The sequence below is a fragment of the Marmota marmota genome, unplaced genomic scaffold (assembly GCF_001458135.2).
Source record: "Marmota marmota marmota unplaced genomic scaffold, marMar, whole genome shotgun sequence".
Classification (NCBI taxonomy): Eukaryota; Metazoa; Chordata; class Mammalia; order Rodentia; family Sciuridae; genus Marmota; species Marmota marmota.
This window is the reverse complement of record NW_026000169.1, coordinates 9,821,433-9,833,156: the sequence shown is the minus strand read 5'-3', so window position 1 is coordinate 9,833,156 and position 11,724 is coordinate 9,821,433. Positions and strand designations below refer to the sequence as shown.

Genomic DNA, 11,724 nt, shown 5'->3' with positions numbered 1-11,724 from the left:
TTTTTTTTTTTTTTTTTTTTTTTTAATATTTATTTTTAGTTTTCAGCGGACACAACATCTTTGTTTGTATGTGGTGCTGAGGATCGAACCCGGGGCCGCCCGCATGCCAGGCGAGCGCACTACCGCTTGAGCCACATCCCCAGCCCAAGACCTGATTTTCAAAAAGAAAAAAAAACAGCCATATCCAACAACAGAATATACATTCTTTTGAAGGCTGCATAAAACGCTACCAAAATGAACTACAGGCTTGAATACTGAATAAGCCTCAATTAAAAAATTGGTATTTTCACAAATAGTGGGTATGAGCTAGACAACAACAGTGGATGTGGCTAGACAGCAACAACACACATACAAAATAAAAAAGGTGAAGATGATAAATTTTGGTTTTATCACTTTTTAAAAATTTTTTAAAACTTTTAAAAATCACAAATTCATTGGAAATGATTTGAATGCACATTTAAGTAAACTGTGATACAAGAAAAATCACAATGGGAATTAGAAAACATTTTTAATTGAATGATAATGAATACATATTATCAAGCAAGTGGCATCTGTTGTCCATTATCAGTCAGGAGCAGAATAAGTATGTCAGTCCACTATATCTTGGTATCTGAGTCACCAAGGAAAAAAAACAATGAGCAGTAAAGCACTGCTTTACTCACAAAAAGAAGAGACAGAGCAAGACCAGCTTCAGTAGGGGCTATCAGTCCCCCATAGCTAACAGATTTCACAGAACCATATGCAGACAACTGATCTGTACACCCTCCTCTTATGCTTGAGCAAAAGGACCTCATCATCTCCCACAGAGGTCAGACACAGTAGCGAAGTTGGCCAGGTGACATGTGACATACATCTTAAGCAGAACAAAGGAGTACACACAGAGTCTGAAGCAGGGAAAGATATTGCCACATAATGTGACAAGTTCAGAACAAGCTGTGAGGACACTCTCTTGGTAAGGAAGTGTTTCAGGATCATGGTACATTCTTTTATATTGGGGAGGGGGGTAACTAAAGACTGAACCCAGCAGCACTCTACCACTGAGCTATATTCTCAATCCTTTTATTTTTCACTTTTGAGACAGGGTCTTGTTAAGTTGTGGAAGTTGGACTTGACCTTGTGATCCTCCTGCCTAAACCTCCAAGTCACTGGGATTATAAGTGTACCATCTCACTCATTCTTTATCTTTTTTTTTTTTTTTAGTTGTAGATGGACACAATATCTTTATTTTTATGTGGTACTAGGGATTGAACCCAGGGCCTCACGTATGCAAGGCAAGCACTCTACCACTAAGCTACAGCCCTCATGTTCCATTCTTATGTTTTAAAAGACTATAAAGCCTGCACAAGAGACTTTAGCCTTTCTCAACACAGGTGAGTACTTATAAATAATATATCAGAAATTTAAAAGATAAAATTATCAGATGCTGGGAGGGCAGCTCAGTGGTATGGTACATGCCTAGTATGAGTATGGCCTTGGATTCAGTCCCTAGTACCTACCCTGCAACATACACACAAAGGCAAAAAATTAGTAATCTAGGCTTCCAGCTAAAAAGAAACCTAGAAAAATAAAAGGTCACTAACATTCAAAGATTAGGGCTAGGCATGGTGGCTTCTACCTATAATCCCAGCCACTTGAGGCTGAGGCAGGAGGACAGAAAGTTCAAGGATAAAATTTAGCAAAACCCTGTCTCAAAAAACTAAAAACTTTAGGATTGGGATGTAGCTCAGTGGCAGAGCACCCCTGGATTCAATTCCCATTACCATTAATTAATTAATTAATTAATAAGGTTAGAAAGGAAATAATAGAGAGCAAAATTATCAAATAGGAAAACTAAAGTTAAAAACTATTGATTGAAAAAAATCAATAAATTGCAAAAACAGATCAATAAAGTTAAAAACTTCTTAGCGAAATTTATCAAAACAAAAAAAAGTTAACAATAAAGAAGTAGACTTCATTACAGATCCTAAACATATATTATTAAAAACAACTCTTCCAAAAAACAGGAAAAGAAACACCTTCCAACTTGATACCAAAACTTGGTCAAGGACATTATAATAAGGGAAAAATTATAGATTAATCCAGTTCATATATACAGTTGTAAAACTGCTAAAATACTAACAATTGATATTGTGATATATCAAAAACTACTTCACAACCAACGGGGTTTACCACAGGAATGCAAAGGTTATTAACATTCAAATTTTTAAATCAATGCAACTTACTTCAATAAGAGAAAATTGGATACTCTATATTTAATCTAGGAGCTACTGTAAAGATATTTTGTAGAGTAATTAATAACTATAATTAGGTGACATAAGATGTAGGAGATTATGCTCAGTAACACGGATGGGCCTCATCCAATCAGTTGAAGGGCCACAGAAGCAAAATAGGTTGTCTTGAAGAAATTCTGTTTAAAGACTCCTATCTGAGGATTTCCACTCTTCTGGCCTGCCCTAATATCAGACTTGCCAACTACCAAAACTGCACAAGCCAATTTTTATTTATTTATTTATTTATTTATTTATTTATTTGATTTTGAATCTCTGGAGAACCCTTATGGATACAATTTATAATCTTTAAATTCCACTGAAAATTTATACTATGGATACACTTAGAATATTTATCCATATTTTACCTATCACAGTGGTTTGATAGAATACTGTTTTAATAACCCCTCCCAAAAAAAATAAAAATGGCTTCAATGATGTTTAAAAAAAAATGGGGTTGATTAGTATCTATAATGAGCCAAGAAAGTATCTGTTTTTATTTTGCAGGGTTTTGAAAATACTAGACAAAAACTCAACTACTAACCTACATATCTTCAGCCCAAAGATGTTTTATTTAAAAAAAAAAAAAAAGATTTAGGATAATTTATTATATATACAAAAGAAATGTTGTTATATTTACTGATATTTATGAACAGATAGGTGCCCAACTAAATCTGTAATTTACTTAGTATTTTAGAAAGACAAAAGAAATTGTTTACAAAATACCTTTGAGGTATATGATTTAAAGTTGAAGGATTTAGAATTTTTAAATTAATTTATTTCTTCTAATTAGGTATATATGACAGCAGAATGCATTTTGAGTCATTGTACACAACTGCAGCACAACTTTTCAATTCTGTTTGTGCACAATGTAGCGTCGCATCATATGTGCAGTCACACGTGTACCTAGGGTAATGATGTCCATCTCATTCCACCATCTTTCCTGCCCCTATGCCCCCTTCCCCACCTCCCCTTTGCCCAATCAAAATTCCTCCATTTTTCCATGCCTCCCCCCATTATGGATCAGCAGAAGGATTTGGAATTTTTACTTTTCATTTTATAGCCTTGAATTATTAAGGGCATGTGTTTGTCTTTTTAACAAAAATTAATATGCTTAGATAAAATACATGTATTTCTACTTCTTTACAGGCTAGAAGTTAAAAACCCAGTGTTATTGTTTTTCCTAGTGGTGCTGGGGAATGAACCCAAGGATTTAGGCATGTTAGACAAGTATTTTACCACTGAATTACATCCCCAGACTGCAATGTCATTTTAAGAACTAAGTCATGTGGTATTTAACATGATTGAATACATCTGCAGCTACCAAAAATTAGAGTCAACACCATACAAACATGGGAAAATGTTTATGAAAGGCCAGTGAAAAAAATGAATACAAAATTGTACATATAATTACAAATATGCAAAATGTTTCAGAAAAGAACAGAACATAACAACATTTGAGAACAGAATAGAGAATAGACAACAGGAAGCATTTTTTCCTTCTATTCAAAGTTTTAATCCTGTTATATAAATTTTTTAAATATTTTTTAGTTGTGGATGGACACAATAACTTAATTTTATTTTTATGTGGTGCTGAGGATCAAACTCCCTGCCTCACACATGGTGGGCAAGCAACTCAACCACTGAGCCACAACCCCAGGCCCTGCAATATATCTTTTCATTAAAACAAAATGATTTTGTTTTTGCATAGTCTCTTATAAAAGGATCTTAACACATTTTGGCATATTATTTTCTCAGAGAATTTATTTGTGAAAAATTACTACTACAAAACGTTCTATCTTGTTTAAAGAAAGAAAACCAATTTTGTGGTTACCACTAGAGGGAGGAAGAGATTAAGACCAAGGAGGGAAACGGAGATACTCTGAGAATACTAGAAACATTTTCTTTCCCAGGGTTGAGGTTAACATAGGTACAACTTATGTTTCATGAATATTTCTCAATGTTTGTTTACCTCATAATTTTAAAAGTGATATTAAATTTTCATTTATAGTCAATCTGATACATCAAAGAATAAGTAATACCCTACAAAGCAAAATCAAGAAAAACAACCAGCCTGGGGTTGTAGCCCAGTAGTAGTTTGCCTATTAAGTGAAAGGCCCTGGTTTCAATCCCCAATACTAATATAAGACTTAACAAATCATAGATTATATTTTTCTTGTCAAGTTTTCTATTACTTCCCTATCTTTGCTACTCACAAAACACACACAGAAACCCATTCCTTAAATCTTCCCTCTTTCCTCACCTGCAAGAAGTCCCACATTCATTTTCTAAAATGTCAGATCTGTCTTTTATTTCCATCTAAGGCTACTATCCTAATACAGCTTGTCTGGACTGACACAATAACCTCTCAGGTTTTTCTCCCTGAAAAATTATTGTGTCCATCCACAACTAAATAGCCCAGATACTTGGGCTAGTCTTCTACTCCTGGACTCAAGGGCTTCTCCTGCCTGCCTCTCAGACTCCAAAGTAGCTGGAGCTATGGGCACTCTACACCACACACACCAGCTAAACTTTTTTTAAACCAACACAACAGGAAGAAATACATTTAACAACTGATGTAATACAAAGATAATTTTATATAAAACTGAAACAAGTTAAACCAAACAATACTTACTTTAATATCTGCAAGGCTTTCTGATGTATCCTATCTTATTCTAAATCATCTTTTTAAACTGTAGTAGTCTCAATCTACTATATTAATATGGCATCCTATGGTAATCATCATTTTAAAATCCATGTTCTTATGTTCAATTTTTTTTTTTTTTTTGGGGGGGGGGGTGCTACTGGGGATTAAACCCAGGGTGTTTAACCACTGATTGACAACCCCAGCCTTTTTTATTTTGAGACAGGGTCTCATTAAGTTGAGCCTTGCTAAATTGCTGAGGCTGACTTTGAACTTGTGATCCTCCTACCTCAGCCTTCTGATCACTGGGATTACAGGTATGGGCCACCATGCCTGGCCTCAAAACCCTTGTTCTAATTAACCACTAATTCCCCAATTCCAAGAATTATACTTCCAGACTCCCTGATGAAATTTATCCTCCCAGCTGAGAAGGTTTTGGCTTTACTGGGGAGTGGGGATCTAGCCCATTCAGATTACAGGTGACAAGAGGAGGCCAATAATGTCAAAGACTGGCAAAACAAGCTACAGATGAAGATTTTGGGAAGTATAATATCTGCACCTTCAGAAATAGCACTGAAGCTTTTTTTTTTTTTAGCTAGTGTCAAGAAAGAAAATACAAGCTCTCTTAGCTATACAAATATAGTATTTGTTACCATCCACCCTAATACTTTATTATCCTGAGACACCAAAACCAGGGAATAGGGAATAGAAAAACTGGATTTAACCACTGATATTAAGTTACACTGAAAATACTCAAGTATGGCCAAAAGAACAGTACACTTTATAAATATGTTCTTATGGGCTGGGGTTGTGGCTCAATGGTAGAGCGCTCGCTTAGCACGTGCAAAGCGCTAGATTCGATCCTCAGCAACACATAAAAATAAATAAATAAAATAAAGGTATTGTGTCCAACTACAACTAAAAAAAAAATACTTAAAAAATGTTCTTATGTAATCTTTGCATATGAAAACATTTGAATATTCATGTAAAAAGGACTTTTATTGTATTTTCTTATTTGTTTTTCCCTTCCCCATCAAAATGGGAATTTCAAAAAACAGATATTTTTAATTTAAGAATTCTAATATATAGTAGGTACTCAATAAAAATAATTTTCTTGAGAGTATTTATTGCCCCCTCACAACCACCTGCAGAGGTAGAGGATGTTATTGAGTCCATTTTACAGTCAAAGATACTGAAGCTTAGGAAAGTTAAATCAAGTACTGAGTCTAGACTCAAAATTAGCATTACATTCAAACTCCATTCTCTTTACCACTATTAAAATTTTGCTATTGAAAACTTAAATGGAAGGGCTGGGCATGTGGCTCAAGCGGTAGCGCACTCGCCTGGCATGCGTGCGGCCCGGGTTCGATCCTCAGCACCACACACAAACAAAGATGTTGTGTCCGCCGAAAACTAAAAAATAAATAAAATATTTTTAAAAAATTAAATGGATAAAATGTACCTTAATAGTAAGCAATCTCACTGGGATCCTAAGCAGAAATAAACATTAGTTTTACAATGTTACATAATATTGGTTTTACTAATCTAGCAAACCTTTGCCATTATGTCCTATAGGTACCAAGATCATGAAAAAATTTACAGAGATGAGTCAATGAGAAAAATAATATTGGTCAATATGGCAAACAGAAAGATCCTAAAACAACATACAGTAAGAATTTATCAACATTTTTACAAGGAAAAATAATTTTAAGAGTATCATAAGAATTATTCTGTTACTGTCAAGTGTAGTGGTACACTCCTATAGTCCCAAGGAATCTAGAAGCTAAGGCAGGACAATTTTAAATTGAAGGCCAGCTTGGGCAACTTAGCAAGACTTTGTCTCAAAATTATTTTTAAAAAATTATAAAAAGGATTGGGGACGTAGCTCAGTAGTAGAACATCCCTGGATTCGATTTCCAGTACCCAAAAAAAAGAATTATTTTGTTGAACCTAAGAGACTTGATTCTTTTTTTCCTTTATACAATGACTACCCAAAGAAAGAAATGCAGAAAAGTCAAAAATCCAAACTCAAGTAAGTAAAGGAAAGAGTTTTTACATAAGAAAAGGAATCACTATCTTAAAGGAAAGTTGAAATAATCCCTTTTCTAAAATAGTGACATATAGGGGAAGAGGAATGCAAATTTACGCTCAAGGAAACTTTAAAAAAAAGCCGTTTTTTCCCCTTAAGAAATTAATTTTATACAGACCTGGCTTCCTTGCCTTAATCATAATGTATCAATATAACCTTTTCTTGGTCAAAGAGCAGTAATTCATAAAATGGGTTCTTATTCCAGATTTGCCATTTACAAACCACAAGTTTCATTATCTAAAATACACATTAACAATATTTGTATACATCCACCTCAGTGGGCAGTTGAGAAAGAGCATGTTAAAGTGTTCTATAAACAATAAAGTATTATTAAATACAAAGCATGATGGCTGATATTATTGTCTTGGATCCTTATTCCAGATACTACAATCCAAAAGTCAAAATCCACCTTTTATACTTTACTCTTGTAAAGACAGAAATTCTATCCAAAAATGAGATTTATTATTCCATGTACCCATAGTTTGAGCAAAGATTAGGCCTTGCATCATTTTGACTGCATTCAAATCTTTTTTTTTTTTTTTTTTTTTTTGCTTCTTTCTGGAATTTCTGATAGTTTAGTTATTAGGATTGTTCTGGATAGTCCAGTCTGCAGAACTAGTTTACAAACTAAGTATTACTTTCTACAGAAAGTTTCTAAAGTAGTTTAAAACATTTTAAATGCACACCACACACAAAAAAATTTATATATATTTTTTAATTATTTTGGAAAAAAATGGGCTAGAGCTGGAAGTACAGCTCAGTAATAAGCACTTGTTTAGCATGCACAAGGTCCTGGATTTGATCTTCAACACAGGAAGAAAAAAGAAAACAGAAAAACCACAGGCTATATTACTGATACCCAACTGTCCTAAAATTACATTATAATCAGTTGATTATGTGATACACGCTTCCTCTTCTGAAATATGAGGTCTGATTTTTGACCTTATACTTCAAGGAAAATAAAATCTCAAAAGAAAATATTCCCAATGAAATTGACTAAAGAAATCCTGAAGCATCATTAAAGTAGGAGTTGCAATGACCTACAATGTGAGAAAGCAGATCTACTGAGTTAACAGATGAACAGTGATCAATTCATCTTATGGATGTCCCAGCTTCTTAACCAAATGCTTTACTTGCATGTGGAAGGAATGTATTTCTAATAATCATCCTTAGAACAAAACAAGCCATAGTGTTTACCATCACTTATAAATAATTATATTAGAAGATGAAATTATGAATCTAATAATTTAGATTCATAATTTAGAAGATCTAAGCTAAAAGTTGCCACAGCAAAAACAAGATTCAATTGTAATTAGTTACTTTCTAACAATCAAAGTCAGTTTCATGTTACAATCACCTTTCCTCTTTTTTGTTTACCTATACCTTAGCTTTATTTCACCAAGTTTCACCTAAAAAAAGAAATCTTATCTATCTAATATCATTTTGATTTGGGCAATTTTTTTTTAAATATATCACTCTGGCACAGAGCACTTCACCATAGCTATTACTATTCTTTAGGCAAATACACCAAAGGAAATTTCAACCTTCAAAACTTTCAATTTTAAAGTCACTATTTAAAAAGTTAACATGATTTGCCAGTACTAGAGTTTATAAGAAATAGCACTGCCTTTAATAAAAGATATTTAATTTACAATTGCCATAAAATATATCATTTTAATAAATTTTAAAAACTTCTAAAATAAACTAAAAAGAAGTTAATATATAACAAGCATATATGAGAGCTATGTGGTAAAGCACTTGCCTAAAACGCTTTCTGCATAGCATTCATAAGGCCCTAGGTTCAATCACCAGCACCACAAAAAATTAAAAAAAAAAAAAAAAGAAGAAGTTTTAATATGGAAGACATTTCCTTAAAGGAAATATGTGAGTTTTTTTTACTTATATACAAAAATCATTTTGGATTCACTATTCATTTATACTTGGACAAAAAAATACTCCCTTAATTTTCGCAATTCTTTGTCTAACTTTTCTTCTGAAACATATGGTTCCTTTTAATCTGCTCAAAACTCTCCTAGGCAATAAGAACTGAAACTAAAACTTATGAAAGCCCAAGCGTTAGGAACCATTCTTGGAACTAGTCACTGATCATATTTTTATTTATCTTTGTATAGGTAGCTAGCTCCTTTAGCTAAGAATTATATCGATAAACATCTCTGAATATTCAAATTCAACAATTTATTGCATGCAGTCATCAAAATGAAGCAGATGATTTGGCAATTCAAATAAATATTCTTACATTATTGCTCAGATCTAAAAACCCCAAATATCACAGCTTTTAAATTATTGATTAATTTTAATTTGCAAGGAAAAAGGACAAAAGGAGCTTCATTTTCAGGTAAAATATCCTAAAATTCAAACTGTAAATACTAAAAACAAATCATTGAAAATAAATGTTACATGTAGGAAATGGTATCTCCCACGTTATTAGAAAACTCCTAGATTCTTAGGGAATTCTTTCGGTTTTTTTGTCTATGAACACAGTGGTTCAAGAAAGGGAAATATTCCCAAACCACTGCTCATTCTAACATCAAATATTAGGCAACATTAAAAATATAAATTTAGAAATATAAATTCAAACAAAATAATGTACACAGTGCCACTAAAAATCAGATCTAGAATGCATGACCATGGTTATTACTCTGGAATTGAGAATTTTCGCCAATCTGAAGACTGGGGAAGATAAATGCAGGATAAAGCATTAAAGGGAGTAAATCGCGGGGGAAGGGAGGAAAAGATCAGAGAGGATTAACTACTGCATTATTTATGGGAGGAGGTTGCTTGAAACGACAGACGAGGACCCGATGCAAGAGGAATGAAAAAGGTTCATTTTGCAGAGAGAATGGTCAGGGGAGTGGGAGGAGGGGCAAACTATGAACAGGAATCTTCCCGGTGTGGAAAGGGTGCGTCACTTACGTAGCGGCTTCGAGAAAAAGAAAAATTGCTCTCAGGGCAATCTTAATAAGCAAAGATGAAGAAAAGGGGAGTGTCCTTCCTAGGTGTGATGGAAGAAATACAGGGTCACTTCCCAAAAGCCTGGGAAAGAGATGTTCCGAGGGTCCTAGGGATGTGCGAAAACCTCCAGGGCCGCATCAGGGATGTGAGAAATCAGGGCTGCGGTGTGGGCGTTACCTGCAGGGTCACCTCCTGAGGGTCCCAATGCGGCCGCAGGTGTTGCAGGAGGCTCAGGGCCCCTTCCCGGCAGCGCTGTTCTTCCTGATCTTGAACCGTGACGTTCAGCTTGGGCACCTCCGGAGAGCCGGGTGGGACGTGGATGTAATTGGCCATGGCCCAGGCGACGGCGGAGACTACCACAACGACGACGGCGACGGCGACCACGAGAACGGCGGGCGCCGACAGGCTGGTGGTTCCTTCCGTCCCGGGGCGCCCTCGCGGGAGGGCTGGGGGCGCTCGAACGGACGGGAGGGCGGTAGGAGAAAGGCTGGAGGCGACACTATCGCCGACCGGGGTCTGGACAGCTGCTGAACTGAGCCCGGGCCGCTCACCGGGAAAATTCCTCTGCGATCCACCGCGGTCGACCGCGGAGGCTGCCGGGACTGGCCTGACGCTGGCGTCACGCCCGGGGCGGAGCCTCCGCTGCGTCAGGAGCCAGCTGGGTTTCTAACCTCCGGCACAATGGGATGGCTGCTCCGCCCCAGGGTCTCAAGCCGCGGAGATGGCACGAGGCCCCCAGAGCGCTGTTAGTCTGGAATACACCGGGCTTCTCCCCCCACCCCCCCCTCGGCAGGAGTCGGAGCCCTGCCAAACCCTGCAAGGCCTTAAAGCTTTGGTTCCCCAGATCAGGAGGGTCATGAGGGTTTGAGGGGTGTTAGGGCTGAGGGTTTGAGGGGTGGGGGCTGGGGGAGCAAGGGACACGTCCTGAAATAACCCCAGGATAAGGCTGTGAACTTGGCCTGAGTCTAGGCAGACTGGGTTAATTTGGTCGTTTTGATCCTGGAGCTGCAGTGTACTTGGGATCACTTAGTTTGCGTTAGCAGCTGATTTCCCATTGGCAGCGTATGGAGATCACAATATTAGGGACAGATTTAGTTAAGATATTTGGGTAAACAACTACAACATTTAAAGTGTTATATATAGTGTCAGATGTTTGACCATACTGAGAGTTATTCAAAGTCTGGAAGAACAGGTTATTGTCTGGGATGAAGATGAAAGGGATGGAAGGAAAATTAGTTTTGAGATTCAGCAACTCTAAGACTGTCGTGGCATCCCTGAGTGGGTCCTGAAAGCTCACAGAATGCTACCATGAAACCTTTAGTGTCAGTATCATTCAACAGCTATATCCCCTAGTAAAGAAACGCTGGAAACGGGATAACCTACAAGTAATGTGAAAGGACTTACTAGTTTTATTTTATGATGGAATAAAGTAGACTAGGATTTGATTTCAGACTTTGACCTTAGTTCACGGTGAATACATTTGTTAGTAGTAAATTAAACCCCTAACTGGACTCAATTACCATTCAAAATGTTTATCTCATTGGCAAAAATTTATATTCTGATTGTCAAAAAAAGAACCTACTTACCTTCGTAATTCACAAAACAAATACTTCAAGGATAACATTAAACTTCCTAAACTAAAAAAAGAGGAGATATGGAGTTGTACAATAATGGTAGGGAAGTTGGTTCAACGTTTTCCCTACTTAGGCATTTTTTTTAATCACATGCTATGTGTGGATGGCCTTGGGATG

The 11,724-nt window shown here is 36.2% G+C and overlaps 1 protein-coding gene across 1 annotated transcript in view; it reads right to left on the bottom strand.

Annotated features, from left to right (window-relative positions):
- Etnk1 (ethanolamine kinase 1) overlaps window positions 1-10,645 on the bottom strand; it is a 61,622-nt gene extending 50,977 nt beyond the window's left edge. Inside the window, exon 1 of the mRNA XM_015498235.2 lies at window positions 10,151-10,645. Within this exon, the coding sequence (XP_015353721.1) occupies window positions 10,151-10,306 (156 nt within the window). The 5' untranslated portion in view covers window positions 10,307-10,645. The remainder of the gene's footprint in view (window positions 1-10,150) is intronic.
- Between the last annotated feature and the right edge of the window lie 1,079 nt (window positions 10,646-11,724).